The 16,666-nt window shown below is 38.1% G+C and overlaps 1 protein-coding gene across 1 annotated transcript in view; it reads right to left on the reverse strand.

Annotated features, from left to right (window-relative positions):
- Positions 1-2,131: 2,131 nt before the first annotated feature.
- The window catches only part of nsg2 (neuronal vesicle trafficking associated 2), a 47,518-nt gene continuing 32,983 nt past the window's right edge, over positions 2,132-16,666 (reverse strand). The window contains exons 4-5 of the mRNA XM_004076135.4: positions 6,566-6,676; positions 2,132-4,069 (exon numbers count right to left, since the gene is read on the reverse strand). Coding sequence (XP_004076183.1) covers positions 3,878-4,069; positions 6,566-6,676 — 303 coding nt within the window. The 3' untranslated portion in view covers positions 2,132-3,877. The remainder of the gene's footprint in view (positions 4,070-6,565; positions 6,677-16,666) is intronic.

A 16,666-nucleotide genomic window follows, 5' to 3' on the forward strand; every position in this document is an offset into this window, starting at 1 on the left:
GTTTGCTCAGCTGTTGGACAGGCCAAATAAAATAAAAAAATAGAAAAACTACCCATACATCCCTACTAAATCTGAGTCCCTTATTGGTCAACGCTCAACTGATTTAACTCTCAGCACACGTTCACACTCTGTTTTGTACATAGAGCCTGAAAATTGACTTAAAAACTTGCAAAGCAACACATGAACGAGGGAGTTCTGAACGTGGAATACCAAGATGTGCATGTTCAAATAGACTTTTTATTGGAAGTGACTCAAGTGCGCAACTCTGAGCCTGGTGTAGCATGACGAAGTTGCCCTCTGTACCAGAGGACACCAAATGCACCACATTGTCTTCTTTTTTGTCTTTCCCGTTTGTGTTGATTACTAGTATGTTTGCTTGAAGCTTTCTGATTGGTTCACACTCCGTGAACCTGGTTAGCCTTTTGTCCCAATGTTGAAAGAATTAAATTTAATCTATTAAAAAGACTTTAAAAGAAAAAGGGCGTAAAAAAAACGTTAGGATACAATTTTTCTTTGTCCTGCAACTTCCCAATGAGAAATGACAAAAACCATAAAAGGAGTGTTTTCTGAACCCAGGGGGGCTAAACTGCTGCAAATTTGCACCCCCCATAAAAAGACTTCTTTAAAAACACAAAGTGTGTACATTTGATGACAAAAACCACATTAGACTGACGAGTCAAAGTTAAAGGCTGAACAGAACATTGTCTGCAATGCTTCGGATTTACTTTCCTATTTCTATAACCGACTCCCTTTCTCCCCTTCTGCGCTCTCTAACCTTCTCCTCCTTCTCCACCCTCTGTTTTCTTCCTTAACCTCAGAGGGCCAACTGCTGAGAGGCAGCCTTTCTCTGACAGCAGGGGTGACAGCTGAAGGGAGCTCTCTCCCTCCAGGTGTGGGGCACACAGATGGCTGAATTTGTGCATTTTAAGTGAAATATTGATTGTCACTTTTTTTTTATCTGAGCCACTAAAAAACGGAAAAACAAGACAGTATTTTTGGATTAATGACCATATTTAATATTCATTTGTCTATCTGTTGACCAAGAAACATTAGAATCTTCAAAATAACTAGGAAATAAATCCGTACAATAGCCTGTGGTGTAAAATTTGACCGGTTTTGTGTCCTTACAAGCTTTTTGATGTTATAATTAAAGAGCCAGCGAGATTAGCTGCCAGAGGATTAAACTGCAGTTCATCTCATATCTGATTGCCAATTGTTCCTTGTAAGTAACTGGAGCTCTACGATCTTTGGAATGAACGAGCCAGTAGGACTGGCAGAGATTTGCTCTTTCGCAGCATGGGGAGAAAAGATGGAGCTTACAATAAGCCGTTGTGCTAAAATCAGCCAGTTTCAAAGATGGTACATGTGTTTATGCAAATGAATTCAGCATCATCTCAAAGCACTGACACAGCAAAAGCTTTTAGCATTAGCTAGTTTTTCTTCGGTTTAGTGGCTCTGAGTGGTTGCAATGCTGACCTAAGAAAAACAAACCAAAAAAAAATAAAAAAACCACACATTTTAGCCACCAGCTGCTTTTCTTCACCTGAGCCTTCAAGTCAGGGTGGTGGAAGAACTGTGTAAGCACTGCATAAGCAACCATCTGTCCCACAAAGTACATCAAGTCTCTGAGTCAGAAATGTTGCATAAATTGTGTGGGAGTTTGCACAAATCTCTGGAAAAAAAAAAAGACGGTTGTAAAAATGTAGGAATATTTTCTTTCAAAGGTTGTCTGCTTCCTAATAGATGAAAACACGTCCGCTGCATGATCAACTCGCATCATACTGTTGGCAAACAGCTGCTCAAGACCCCAATAACAGTTTTATTTTTCTGTTGTGATGGGTTTCTCTCAGTGGAAACCTTGACAACTCAAAACTAGACTGAGGTAGCCGCAGGCTTTCATTAGGAGGGCCAGAAAAGGTCTTTCTTTGTGGATTCACAGAGCACTGTGGGGATAAATAATGCACCCTTGTATTTGAAGATGCTGTCAGTCATCAGATCTCATCAGTACGGACAGCAGAGACATAGCAGGAATCTGATCCAAGTTTGATCACCTCAAATATACAACAGCAGCCGCAGCTGCCGATCACCTCGCACCACTTCTGCATGCAAAAAAGAGACTGTCAGACACTCATCACAGGTCACAGCTTTTTTTATTTTATTTTGAATTTAAAACAAGAGAGCAGGGACAATGTGGCACACTAATAAAATACACCCAGGGCCAGATGGATAAATTATGTTTACACACAAAAAACTTTTTTTTCTGCACACAATCTGGAAAAAAAGGGGCAAGAAAAGACGTAAAGATGATTCAAAAACTGTGGAAAGAATTCCCGTATGTAACATTGATATTTCTTTTGGCTATAATTAGGGTTTTTTTAGGAGACGCTTTTATTAAAACTTTCATAACAATGTAAAAAATTTGGAGAGATTAATTAGATCTTAAGGGAAATCTAAAAGGTACTATCACTGTACAGTTTCTGGAGAGATAAGTCAAAAGCATAATTATATCGCTCCATTTACTCCAGTTGAATTTCCTAGTTTGGATTAATAAATCTTAACTATCTCATCTGCATTTGTGCATTTTTTTCATCCTAAAACAAAATGTTAATAAATCCAATAAATAGCTGTCTCAGTAAGTGTACCAATTTATTCATTTTTGTTTCTAATAAATGTATAAGCTACTTTTTAAATAAATGTATATCCCATGTATATATAGACCACAAAATCAAACACCTGGATTACAATACTACCCATATGAGGAAATGAGTCTTTTTATGGCTAGAAATGGGAGGGGATTTGACTGAAATGCCTTTATGATTGAGATGAATGGAAATAAGCAAGAAAAGATTCAGAAAAGCAGCAAAAAATAACAATTTTTTTGTAAAATTGAGGAATTTAAACATTTGACCCCAGGCATCTAATCAAAGACATCACAATATCTCAACAGTAGCGCTCATGACAACAGATCCAATGTTACACATTATAAAAAAGATAACAGTACACAAACAAAAATTGACTGCAGTTGAAGCCCATTTATGAACAGAACAGCACATTGCAGAGAATAAAAGAAAGAAAGAAGAAGAAATAAATTTCTTTAGTCTTAAACCAAGTGTTTAATAATCCACATGGAAGAGCAGACCTGTTAAAAAAACAACTCACTACAACAATGCATACACACTAAACTAGTCTTAATGCACAACTCTATGTACAAGTTCAGTGATTGAAGGGTTTTAAATGTATGGCACTGCACATGGCAAATGCCATCTGGAACAAATAGGATGAACTGACTCTTTCAGAGAGAAAAACTGAGGATAGTAGCCTCAAATGGAAACCTTTTATTAAAAAATAAATAGTTAAGACTTGAGTTTGGCATTATTTTATGCACAAACAAAAAGCAAACAGGAAACCGATTACAGTAACTAGAATAAAGGCTTTGGGGGGGAAATTGCTGCTACAGAGAGTCTCACTACAAGAAGAAGCATTGAGTTCAGCTTTGTACAAAGAGTTGCAGTCACGTAGAAAATGTCACACCTTACAGTCAAAAATAAACATGGCAATCAAAGAAATGAGAGAACAGGGGGTAAAAAGGGGAGTGTGAGTGTGCAAGTCAGCTAATGATGAGGGTTCCTACAGAGAAGAGGAAGGAGCATATGAAAGGGCTGACGGCATATTGGGAGTGGGAATTAGTCTGTGGGTTCTAATGTCTGCATGCATGTTTTTACTCTATACCATAGTAATGTTAGATTTTTTTTGTTTTGGTTTTGGGAGGTTGGAATTCAATTTTTTCTTAACACCACCAGACATAATTGTGTTTGTATGCGATCTTTATCCCCCCTTGAATAAACTCTCAAGTCTGCATGTGTTTGTGTGTGTTATCTCAGTGGCTTTCACCGCTTGGTGGCTTAGTGTCATGGCCCGCCGCTCCTCCCGGCAGCCAGGGGGAGACCGAGTGAGAGGTGGTTTGCTTGGCCATGCTGTAGTGGCTGATCACTGTGTAGAAACGGCCCCTCGAGTTGGCATCTTGGGCAGCGTAGTAAGCCTCAAGGGAGGCTGGGATGCAGCGCTTGTGCTGGGAAGGAGCAACAAAGATAAGACAGATTTAGTTCTTTTCTAAGTTTCCTGTCGGAAATTTTTACAGGTCAGCCTTGATGATGAGCTTTTAACAAAGTGCAATAGATAGTAGAAGTCTTGGTTAGGTTTTTTCATTTTAGGTCAGACATAGACATTATACTCTTCAGCTTTTCACAAAAAAACTGTTGTTGTTGTTCTCATCTACCTATTACCTTTTAATTTTTTTAAAATTCATCTAATGTCATCTAAAATAAAAATGAACATTAGATGGTATTTAATAGAAGTACAAACAACTTAACTCTACTTTTTAAAAAATGTACTTTACTAATTTTTTATAATTATTTTTTATAATGAATAATTAATGTACTTTTGTATATTTTGAGTTATTGATTTTACTGTAGGAATGAAAAATGATAGCAAGAGGAAAGAATTCCAAATAAAAATACTATATTTAAGTTTATATGGTCACTTTCATTTTCATCTTTTAGTATTTATCATAAAAATCTGTTAGCTTTTTGCTGAGTGTATTTGACATTTTGATTGAAAGTGTGTTTTTACACCGACACACTTTCTGTGGATGTGACACAGTTAATGATGCCTCTGCAGACTGCGGCGAGAGCTCCTGCAGAGTTTCTGAAGCCTGAAACGAGATTTGTCCTCAAGACCGCCACGAGACCGAACCACACAAGGTGACTTCTTGCAAAAAACAGTAAGCAAAGGGAGGAGGTTTCTGTGCCCATTCATGCAGATTTGACACAGAAATCCTAAAAAATAAAACAAATCTACGGGTTTTTTGGTTTTAAAAGATTACGCCAAGTATTTGGTCTTATAAATGTTTGTGTATGGACCCAGAATAAATCATAATGTGGTAAACTTCATAGGAAATAAGACTCTTCGGTATTAGAAAGTCTAACAATTTGTAGAAGCAGACCTATGGGATAAATAGCAAAAGGATAAGATAACATATGATTAGATTAATCATAACTACATCTAATGTTTGGCTGATAAATGAATGTCTATCAAGCCTCATTAACCCCCATTTGTAAGGTGACCTATGAAAATGAAAGTAGGCCAGGAGCACCTTATTTTTTTCTTCTCTCACAGGAAAAACTCCAACCTTTCCTGCTTTATTTAGACAGACAGGTCAGGACTTTAAAAGACACACTAAAGGACAGAGGTTTACTGTGTTCTTAAAGAAACCCTTTGAAAAGAAATCCTTATCAGTTTTCTTCTTTTCTCCTTCTAGATGGTTGTTATCTATAAATTGAAAAAGAAAAAAAAGGCTTAGAAATCCGCTGATAAACGCCTGATAAATACACTTATTATTTATCACATTGTTTTTAAGTCCAATAAAAGCTGCTGTCGGACATTGTGTTAGTGGAGTCTATTTATTGAATAATTGATTACCTAATTTATATTCTGGGTTTTTTAACAAAACACCTTGACCTTGACTTGTGGCTTAGATACTGATAAATCAATTTTAAGATGACAAAAAAGTTTTTTATAGATTTTTTTTTGGGTCTAAAAACCATCTAAAACTATGTTTACACCGAATGCAATTCACACACGAGGTCCAGTTACAATATCAAATCGATGTACAAACGGTAGTAATGCGGTCGGACGCAGCTGGTTTTGGGCTGCGTGGCGTGATGTTTTCCGAGTTCATATATGTAAACTTTGGCAAAGAAGATGGGTCGCGGGGCTCAGCTTTGGCCCTTGGCGTATTGATGATGTGATCAGCTGAGGGAGTCCAAAACCAACATGAAGTAGAATCTGATCGTTCTCCTGAACGTTATATTTTTCTTATTTGTATCGAGACGGTGATAAAAAGATTCTCTAATTTTATTTTTGATTTTGATTTTTCCCTCCTCTGATTAATGCAGGACAGCAAGTAGTCAACCTGGGTCACCGGGGGACACAAATATCGCCAAAAGTGGCCTTTATTCAGATGCAGCTCCTGCAGTAGATGGTGAACCTCACTGTACTGGGAGAGTCTCTGAAAGATCTCATGAAACCAGACTGGAGACGTGTTTATCTATGTTTTTTAGAGCTCTTCAAAAATAAATAAACTTGATGTCTGAACATCATCTGTGTCTCCAATGCATCGTATATGAGATATACGGTGTACTGGCGAGGCTCAAAACTTTTGACAGAAGGTCCTCCCACATGGTTCAAGAGCGTCAAATTTATGAACACATATTTAGAGAAGCGTCAAGCAAGAGGCAGTGGATGTAGGGCGTAAGGTTAAGGCATAAATCGCTTTTGCTGTGAACACAGCATGAGAATAGAAAAACATTAACAGACCAGAATTTCTATTCAGGATTTTCCCAATGTCAGTAGAATAAAATCAAAGTATGAGGCAGTGATAGAAATCAGCTGCTCAACTGTAAAGAGGCTATTCAGCTACTTGTCCCCCAACTTTCTCTGTTCACATCCTATCGAATTTAGAGGTAAATTTAAGGTTAAGCCCCAGTGTGAGATCCAGGCCACTTACCTTATAAATAAATCCATCTGGGCAGGCGTGATCGTAGGTGAAGGCTTTATAAACAACCAGGAACACGATGCAGGCGAGGAAGGCCAAGGCCAGGATGATCAGAATGGTCACCTGGAGGCGGTACAAGCACACGGTCACTGAGTGTGTGTGTGTGCTACTGCTCAATAAGTGTGGCTCTATGTCAGGATGTGTTGTCATAATAGATGGTGAGACGCTGCTGACTGAGGTCAATGGCTCCTCCAGGCAGGAAGCTGAGCTACGATGACTCAGGGTGAGATGATGCTGCTGAACCACCTTGTTTTTACAAAAACCAGGCTTCTTCATTCACAAACATCAGGCAAGAAAGGGAATTGGAATAATTTCTCTGCTATTTTTATTTTCCTGCTCAACTGTTAGCCCTCAGTGAAGCTTTATAGGTAATGATGGGACCCAGCAAAAGCTTTGAGGCTTAGTTCTTGTCTCTTATGCATTTGTGCAGTTAATCTTAATGTTTATTCGGATAAAGTTTTTCTAGCTGAATCTGGGATTGTTCTTCAACTTTTACTCCAGATAAAAATATCACTGGAAGTGGCACAAAGTCTCATTTTGTGGGCAGCAAGCCCAGAAAGGTGAAACGTTATCAGGATTAGTTCTGAAAGATCACTCAAATGAAGTCGAAACAATTAGGCGGTGTGGCAAATGAAGAGGCAACGGAAATAATTCATTTAGGTCTTCGTGCTGATGCAAATATGCAGATGGAGGTGTGAAATATTCATTTGCATGGCAGACAAGACAATGTAGCTGTGAAGTATATTAACATATAAAAGGGTCTGGCTTTTTCTACACCCTACATGACACGCAGACTGGGCGCTTCTGAGTGAGCATTTAATTAAAATTATGCAAATAAAGGAAAAATTATAGCTGCAGGTGAAAAATGTGGTGCAAAGTGCTGCAATATCCTCTCAAAAAAATAAAAATAAAGTAACATTAGATTTATCAGAGTACCGTAAGTAAGCTGAAGAGCATAATCTGATGCCGGATGAATATTCCCGTTCTTCTGCTACCAGTTCTAGACTGGCACTGAAACAAATCCCGATGACTCCTTCTTATACAATTTGTCACAGCGAGATGTCTGAGCAATTACACAAAAGTGTGATCATTAATCTCCATCAGTGGTCCGTGGGAGGACAGGAACAGGAAAGCTAAGCGACTGTTTGCTTGGTGTCATCTGGAGGACACGACTCTCACCCTTGGTTGCTGCTGACATGCCTGCTGAATTACACGTCCCTACATCTCACACTGCCATGCATTCCTTCAAAGTCAGGGTGACCCGCCTGCTGGTGCGGCAGATGATGCTGAATGACTGATTAAAACCCATCCAACTGCTTTTTTTTTTTAAGGGTTGAATGCAAATCCGACATGTTTTCCTTAAAAAAAAAAGGAAGGGGGGGGGGATTAGCACAAAGCTGCTCATCTCATAGAGAAAATCATTCAAAGTGTTTTCTGCATCTGAAGATGAAAGTCTTGAGCTTGTAATGAATGAAAAGGTTTTGTCATGTGTGAAATGGTAGGATTTAAAGTTGCCTTCACTCATTTATGTTTGAATATTTGTTGAATCTTCTGATTCATTATCTCATCAGTCTTTAACAAGTCAGGAGTAAAGCACAGACGACCCAAAACCAATGGGAGGGAATAATCCGCGACAATCCATCACACTTCTACTAAAACTCCATCATCAATTCCGAAAAGAACATACCCCATCCTTTTGTAATAGAAATAACCTCTGAATATCAACCGAAGCAGCAGCGGCCACATGGAGTATGGATCCATTAAAAATATATCTTGACCTTTCTGTATTATTCATTAAAATGTCTGAGGCTCAGCTGCAAACCATGGTAGGATGTTAGAGCAAAACTAAAGCTTAAAACCAAACGTGGTCTGATAAAAGGATATATGGTCTAATACAGGGGTGAAACGATGAATCGAGCTACTCCATGAATCCATTTCTTTTGATACGATCCAACCAGATTGACACGTCTGAGGCAAGTTGTTAAGGAAATCGACCTTTTTCATTATAAAATAAATGGATTATGTCCACATTGGAAAGTACCATTTGGATTGAGGCGTGGTAGATTTAGTTTAGGTAAAAACGACCAGCAGACAACAAACACGTGATGGGAGGAAAACATGATCAAGCCATCATTCCATTCCAATGTGAGGAGACACTTTGAATTTAGCGAAGACATGTGACCATACAGTGTGGTAGAGTGTTTTAATAATGCTCCATTACGATTATTTTAATGTGAAACACAACAGGGGGCTGCACTTTAGGAAACTAAAATGGGAATGAATATGCCGTTATTTCTTGTTTACTTGTTCGTTTGTGCACGTATTTAGTTTACACTTACCAGAAATATAAAATATTTGGAAACTGTTATGACCACATTACACCCCCAAAAAAACAGGAAATATAAATAACCATGTTAACCATAAATATAAATATCACTTTCCCATTTGAATGCTATAATTTGTACAAGGTCAGGCATGAAAAATGCTTTTGGTGAAGTGAACATACCCCATCCAGGGACCTATGAGAATCAAAATAGGACAAGTGGGTCTAGAAAATTATTTAATTATGAATAAATTAATTACCTAATGCATAAATATATGAGACAGTGACTATTGGGGCACTATTTACAAAAATAACCTGAAACTGTTGGGTGTAGAACAAACTACCATGTTTCTGGGGTCATTCTCTGTTGCTGCTCTTTTTTTAAATAATTGTTCTGACGCTAAAAATATAATCAGCTGCTGTGCAGGATGGAGAAAGTAAATCAGTCAGATCAAATTATTGGTTAAAAATGCTTTTTCCGACTTTAAAAAAAAAACAGTTTCATCCCAACATCATTTAAAGAACAAGCTCCTTCATATTTCATTCCACTGCTCAGTGATTCTGCGCTGCTGAAGATACCTCATTGTGAATATGAGGTCTTCCACAAAAACGCATCAGCTTTTAATAATTTATGGCTGCTGGGTGCACCTCAAGTTCAAAGGCGTTTTGGAAATGGCTTCCTGGCAGGCGGATTCTCCGGCATTTGACATATGATTTCTCTCCTTTAATTCTTTCTTTCATTTTACACTGTGCTATGCTGGAATGCAACACCCCACCCACACTCTCGCTGCTGTAAGTTGACAGGCCATATGGGGGAGCAGACACCTCCTCACTTTCCGCCGAGGAACAGAGGCTTTGCCAAGGATGCATCGAGGAATGGAGTAAAAGGAGGTGGAGGGTGTGACACGGGATAAAAACAGAAAAGCAGATAATAGAGTGACGGAGTGAGCAAAGTGAGAAATAGCACAGAAGACGACAAAGACGGTAAAGTGGTGAGCAAAAGGCAGACAGTGGGGAGTTGATAGCGATTTAGAAGCTGGTGGAAAATCTCTTAAATTTTTCTTCCAGACTCTATCGTTGCATGGAAACCAGCTGCAGATTTCAGTAAATCATAGTCTGCTCTCTGTAATTCTTTAAACTCCACAAATGTACATTAAAGTTACTATGAAGTGTTTGAGTAGTGGAAATTTCTTCTGTTAAATTGCCATCTATTTGTTAAAAGGATATTTTCTTGTTCTTTTTGCTGATTTAATTGTAACAAAAATGCACTGCATAATTTGTGTTATTGTACTACTTTTATCAAATGAAATTTGTTAATTTGTTACCTTTAAAATAATTGACATTATTCCATGGAATTGTTTAAAATTGTCTTTTATCATGTTTAGTGTTTGACAGTAGAGCTTAGATGCATTTGGTTGGTGAGATTTTGAAGTAATTAAATTGACCTAAAACATGCAAACAAAATCCCCAAAAAGACAGTAAATAACAGTAAAGGCAGCATGCAGTAGGAATTAAAATCAAACCTCCAATAACTACAAATCAATAGTGCTTAATAGTATATTGTAGATGCAAATGCATGATTAATATTAAAAGAACATTTTAGCATTCATATGCAATTATATAATTTTGTTGCAGTCTCTGGTACAATCCTTTTTTGTCTTTCAGTATTTTTTTCCTATGTCAATGATTTTGTAGTCCACATGTGAAGCTATTTAACAATTTGTGAACTTTTGTACCTCCAACATTTAGTAACATCTTTATTTTGAACATTTTACAAAATGCAAAGTGAGTAAAGAAAAGTAAAATCCAAATAAAATAAAAACATTTGATGTTATTACCTTTTTTCTTCAAACTAGCATCAATTCTTATAGATACACTTGCACAAAGTCAGGAATTTTGTGGATTTGGATTATACACTTGATTCTATTGAATAGGTGCTATCGATGGTTTCAAACTGGGTGAGGAACAGCCAAATTCTGCTACCAAGTTGAGTTCTGACAGACTTTTTCATATCAAGCACAAAAACAAGATATAAGCTCGATCTACTGCATACAAGGCAAAGATCTTAACACTGACAGAGGTTTCACCTCACCATACTGAGGATTTCAGACACAGTGGTTAGCAGATGAAAGACACATCAAGCCTCTTATTGTCCGCCAAAATCAGAAGATGAGCAGCAGTGCCATCAGATTAGAACTGGCATGGGACCCATCAACTGTTCAGAGACGTCTGGCCAGAAGTGGTCTGCATGGAAGAGATGCAGATAAAAAGCTCATCTACGAAAGGTATACAGAAGAGGGTGCAAAAAATAGCAGACGGGGCTCTGGACTGATGCGCCAAAATTAAAAATACTTTGAAATAGGTGCAGCAGAAAGTGGTTTATCCATTGAAGAGCTAAAGAGAGCCTAATAATGAATGTCTGTGGGCAACACAGAAGCATGCACTGCAAAAACAGGCCCTTAGAAATGCATAAAAACATTTAACCCCATTGGCGGATGTTTTTTTTAACAATCTGCCAATGGGGTACGAAAGAGTTCTTCAGAAAATATTATAGTCGCTAAGACATGTTTTGTCAAACTAAGATTATTTAGCTGCTGAAAAACTTTTTTTGATAAGATTATTTTTCTGGGCACACAGACATCTTTTTTCTAGAAATACTTCTTGTTTTACTTTAGATTTAGTGTTTGCAGTGTGGTGGAGCTTCCTTAAATGTTTAGGGCTGCATTTCTGCAAACTGAGTTAGAGATTTGGTCAGAATTAATGGTGTTCTCAATGCTGAGAGAAACGGGCAGATACTTATTCATCTTGCTATAGCATTAGGGAGGCGTATGACTGGCCTCATATTTATTCTGCAAGAGGACAGCAACCTCAATCACACAGCCTTAGTTATGACAAACTATCTTCAGGGCAAAGAAGAACAAAAAGTTCTGGAAGTGATGGCATGGCCCGTACAGAGCCCTAATCTCAGCATCATGGACTGTGTCTGGAATTACATGATTGCACAAAGGGGTGTGAGAAAACCTACAGTTCTGTGGTTGGTTCTTCAAGATGCTTGGAAAACACTACCAACTGCCTTCTTTCTAATGCTACATTCACACTGGCTATGTGCCACGCATTCAAGAATGGGCTGAAATGACGATTTATCGTATTTCGGGCAGATACTCGCTGCATTGTTTTACAGGTAAATACCCTAGGGCGGTTCAGTCAATTAACTCACCTGCTCAGCGTCCTATTTAAGCCCAGGTGCGCAGTCGTTCATTATCTTTCTTACCTTCGGCGCTCATTCTTCGCCCCACCCTCCTCCCCGGCTTCCACCTGTGGGCTCCGTAAAGGGGGGGTTTTGTTACCCGAAAGTGTTATGGAAATTTCTCATGGAATTGAACGGAGCCTTATGCCAAACGAAAATATGTGAATGCCAACTTAAAGAATGTGGAAATGTCAAATAAATATTTCTTACTGCAGGAGTTGTCTGACTGAAAGAGCATTTTTGGATGCACATTTAGAACATTGTGTTCACCCTAGTCACCCTGTCACTACTCAATACTAGCCTGGAGCTTGAATCCTATTCCAGGCTTTTTCTTGCACAGCTCTATTCCGATTTAGGAAAAACCCGGTGTCATATAATTCCGGCCGGACACAAACCGCAAATATAAATTTCTCCTCTGTGATTTTAAATGGTTGGCACTTTCATGAATGAAAAGGGACGCCATCCATTCGCCAAATCCAAGTCCCTGATTGGTCAGAGTTTGACCTGGTTAAATTTTCAACCTGCGTTCAAAAGCTGCATGTTTTGTATGTAGAGCCTGAAAACGGATTTAAAAACTTGACAAAGTGGAAGCCTACATTGAAAGTGGTCGGTTGTACGTGCATTGTGTGAGTGTAGCCTAAGATTATGTGCAAGTGTGCCTAGAAGAATTGATGCTGCTTTGAAGAAAAAAAAAAGTGACAACTGAATAACATGTCCATTTTTAGACGTTTTTATACAGGACTGTACATATTTTACTATGAAAACTTTGTTTGCATAATTTTGACATTTTCTATTAGGATGGCTTCATGAAAAATTTCACAAGTGTGATCACATTTTTTTAAGGACATGATAATGAAAACTTTGTGAAGTTTTTTTTTTTTTTCCCCTTTATCCTTCTGGGGACAGCCAATTTCTCCTCCTGATTTAGTAGAGAGTAAATGTGCCCAAGACACTAAAGCCCTCAACCATTCATCACGGTGCTGAACATTTAAGCCAGGGATCATCTACCTACATTAAAAAAATATGAAACATTCCCTTATCCTCTTAAGGCGATTTTATAAGGATGAGATTAATGATGTATGTGACAGAATACCTGTTAGGCTGATAGCTAAAAGGTCACGGCTTTGATTCTCTTCGTGTCCTTGAGCTAAATGCAATGACTGCACCAGCAGCACATGGAGTATTAATGTGCAGATGTGGATGAGAACATTAGGTAAACAACAGCTAAAGAATAAGTGAAATACAGTAAGATCACTTCAAGGCTTTTCAGTAAGGAGATGAAGATCAGAAACTTAAATGGTTCGGGACGAGACAGTTTAGGTCTGCAGGCCTTAAGAGCTCATTAAACAATGACATATGGAGCTAAAGGAAGTCACATTTCACTGCGTCCTCCATTAACATCTTCTCCTCTACCTTATTATAAAGCCGTCAGTTCATGAACAACTTTTTTTTGCTGCAGTTACAATTGATTGAGCAGCATTTAATAGTTTTTAACCCTTTAAAACCATAAAAAAGGATAAATTATCGTGAGGAAGCTTCAGGGCAGAAGTAAAGTGGTCGACCTCCAATCGAACGGCTGCATGTTTGATTCCCGCCTTGACTGCCATTTGGGCAAAACACTTTTGGCCTAATCAAGATAGAAAAACTCCAAATCTACCATATAGAATATGATAGAATGCTATATTGTCATCATACAAGGAACATAATGAAATTAAAGGTGGCCATGATGTTAAGATGCATCTGGAGTCATGAGAATTAAAGACAATAATAAAAATAAAAAAAGAGTGCAAAAATAGTAGAAGCATGTCTACGGTCCAGGTGAATACTCAATTCTGACTGGCTGCAGGGAGTGGATTAAAAAGTGATGTACCATACCTAAAGAAAAAGTCACATAGCCCAAAAGTCACATAGCCCAAATCTTCTATATCACTGTGTTGGCCTAAACACCAGTTGGGATTCCAATTATTAACATGTCTTAAGCAAGTTTATAAAAAAGAAAACCCACAGTCTGTCGTACCTTATTCCACAGTTTATCAAAACAGCTAGACAATAGAAAAGATCCGTGATTTTATAGTTTACTTTAACCTGTTTGGTTCATTTGGTTATTTTGAAGACTGCAATGCAGCCGAGGAGAAAGAGAGAAGAGAGTCTAAGGAGGAAATAAGACATAAGGGGGAATGGAACCTTTTAGACTTTAGATTTTGTTTCTTTGAAACCAAACTTTTGGGTCATCGTTGCATCATCTTTGTTTATTTGCGTCTAATGGTTCAGGCTTCCGCATTGTGCGTTAATTTCTGTTATACCACGGTCCGGTTGCATACTCGATTCTGACTGGCTGTTGGGTGTTAAAAAGTGATAATGCGTACTTCGTCGGCCATTAATCCTTACAGATACCACAGTGATAACCGCACGCCTAAAAAAGAAGTTCCGGTCACATAGCTTAAATATTCTATATCACTGCGCTGGCTTCTGTAAAACAAACTTTAGCTTCATCATCTGGACAAAACAAGCAGTAAGAGGTGAAATTTCTTTCTGATCTTTATTTAACCCATCGGCACAGATATCACTTTCCTTTGCCGCTGCAGTCGAGCCAGCAAAGGGGTGCGTTGTCACTGTGACCCACCACGTAACAAATATTCAGCTTTTTGTGAACAAAGCAATCCAAACCGAAAAAATAACAAGAATAAAGTACTAAAAACTGGTTGAATATTTATTTCTTTTGTAAGTGACTATGATACAAGAGGATTAGTGGCCTTCAAAAGTGTGCATTGACGGCATTAATGCACTTAAAAGTCCCATAGCAAAACAAAAAGTGTAAAATTGGAAAAGAGTTTAGGACAAAAAACAGACAACACTTAAACCATAAAGATGAACAGGGCTAAGTCATTTTGTAGTTTTTATCCAAATCACTTGTTATAGTCGAAGATATAGAGCTAATTCTATGTCCTTCAGTGGTAAATGCACCTTTGATGCATTTGTTTATTATGTGTAGCAACGGCACCATTGTTTGCCTATAACAAGCTTAGTGAGTCATTGTGTTTCTTATTTTGCTGTTTTTTTATCGTGTTTCTTTTATTCTCCAAGAATATCGGCAAAAAGGAATTAAATTACAAAGTTATTAGAAAAGTAGAATTGAATGGAATATTAAGAGGAAAAACCTTGAAGGAGACGATGGAGAGACGGCCTCACAGAAGAGCAGCTCAGATAGAGTTGTGGGGGGAGGTTTTGACAAGGAGGCTGTAGGGGGATTTGTGCTCCTCAGTACAGCTTATCCGGTTGAGACAAGTGCAACTACTGTAGTGAAGCAACGCAGTACAAACACTGTGCCATCCAGACAATCCTGTGGCGAGAGCTCAGGAGGGTAAAATGTCAGCCTGAGGAGGCAAATATCAAGCTCTGATTTCACACTAACTGTACTTAGAGCTCGACAAACTAAAATATTCTCACTTTTTCTAGAACGAGGCATGAACTTAAAGCTACAAAACAAATATAAACTCATGTAAACTCAATGTAGAAACCATCTACTGTTACAATTGTAATCACCAAACGTGTGTCTTAAATCGGGTATGATCAAATAGTTGTCACTCTGCAATAGCTTAATGCAAAATTATGCTTTTGGAGGGTTTCAGTGAAAACCTTCCAAACTCTAAATCTTCAGCTGTCTTTGGTTTAGCTCCCGTGGAATTACTTTGAAGGTTATTCAACTAGTTTGTTTTTCTCCATCTTTCTTGGCTGTCATGTTCTGTTCTGCTTTGCACCTTCATGTCACACCTGGTTTCTATTATTAATTGCCACAGCTGCTACTTCTTTTCATTTCCATTCATTCATTGTCTAATCTTCTGCAATATTCTGTTTGGCCTTCAAGTTTGTTTAAGATTTTATAACATTTAAGTTCACATCCACCTCCTTGTTTTTAGGTTATGTTTTACTCCCTACTTCAACTTGTGGTAGGAATTGACCAAACAAAACCAGGAACAGATCCAACCACAGCAGAGATAACAACTTTAAAAGGAGATGAGTGCCAATCATGCTAATGTACATCAGCTAAAATAGGCCTCCATCAGGCATAACTTCAAAGCTTTTATCTGTGCACTTACGTCTCATTTGTTACAGGTAATGACCTCAGGAAAATGCATTTTTGCCTCATAATTGAACACCAGGTGGGTTAAGAGAAAACCCAAAGTATCCTGCAAAGAGTAACACAAATTTTGTTTCAGTACAACTACATGCAACAAAAAAAAGCCCCACTCAGTTAACCTTAAGTTGTTCATTAAAAGTCAATTTCCAATCAATGCAACCAATTTCAGAACTTCCTAATTAGTCAGTAACGCTGGAAGCTCATCATGCACACCCCTCACCAATCGTAAATCAGAAAAAAATCAAACAGCAATTTTTCTCAAAAGAAACCTCTTAGGTAAGAGTGATAATCAGTTCTTGCACTTCTAGCTGGAGGTGCTGTAAGACAGGAAGTGCGATCAGATGG

This window comes from Oryzias latipes, chromosome 14, assembly GCF_053564925.1.
Source record: "Oryzias latipes strain Hd-rR chromosome 14, Olatipes_Hd-rR_3.1".
NCBI lineage: Eukaryota > Metazoa > Chordata > Actinopteri > Beloniformes > Adrianichthyidae > Oryzias > Oryzias latipes.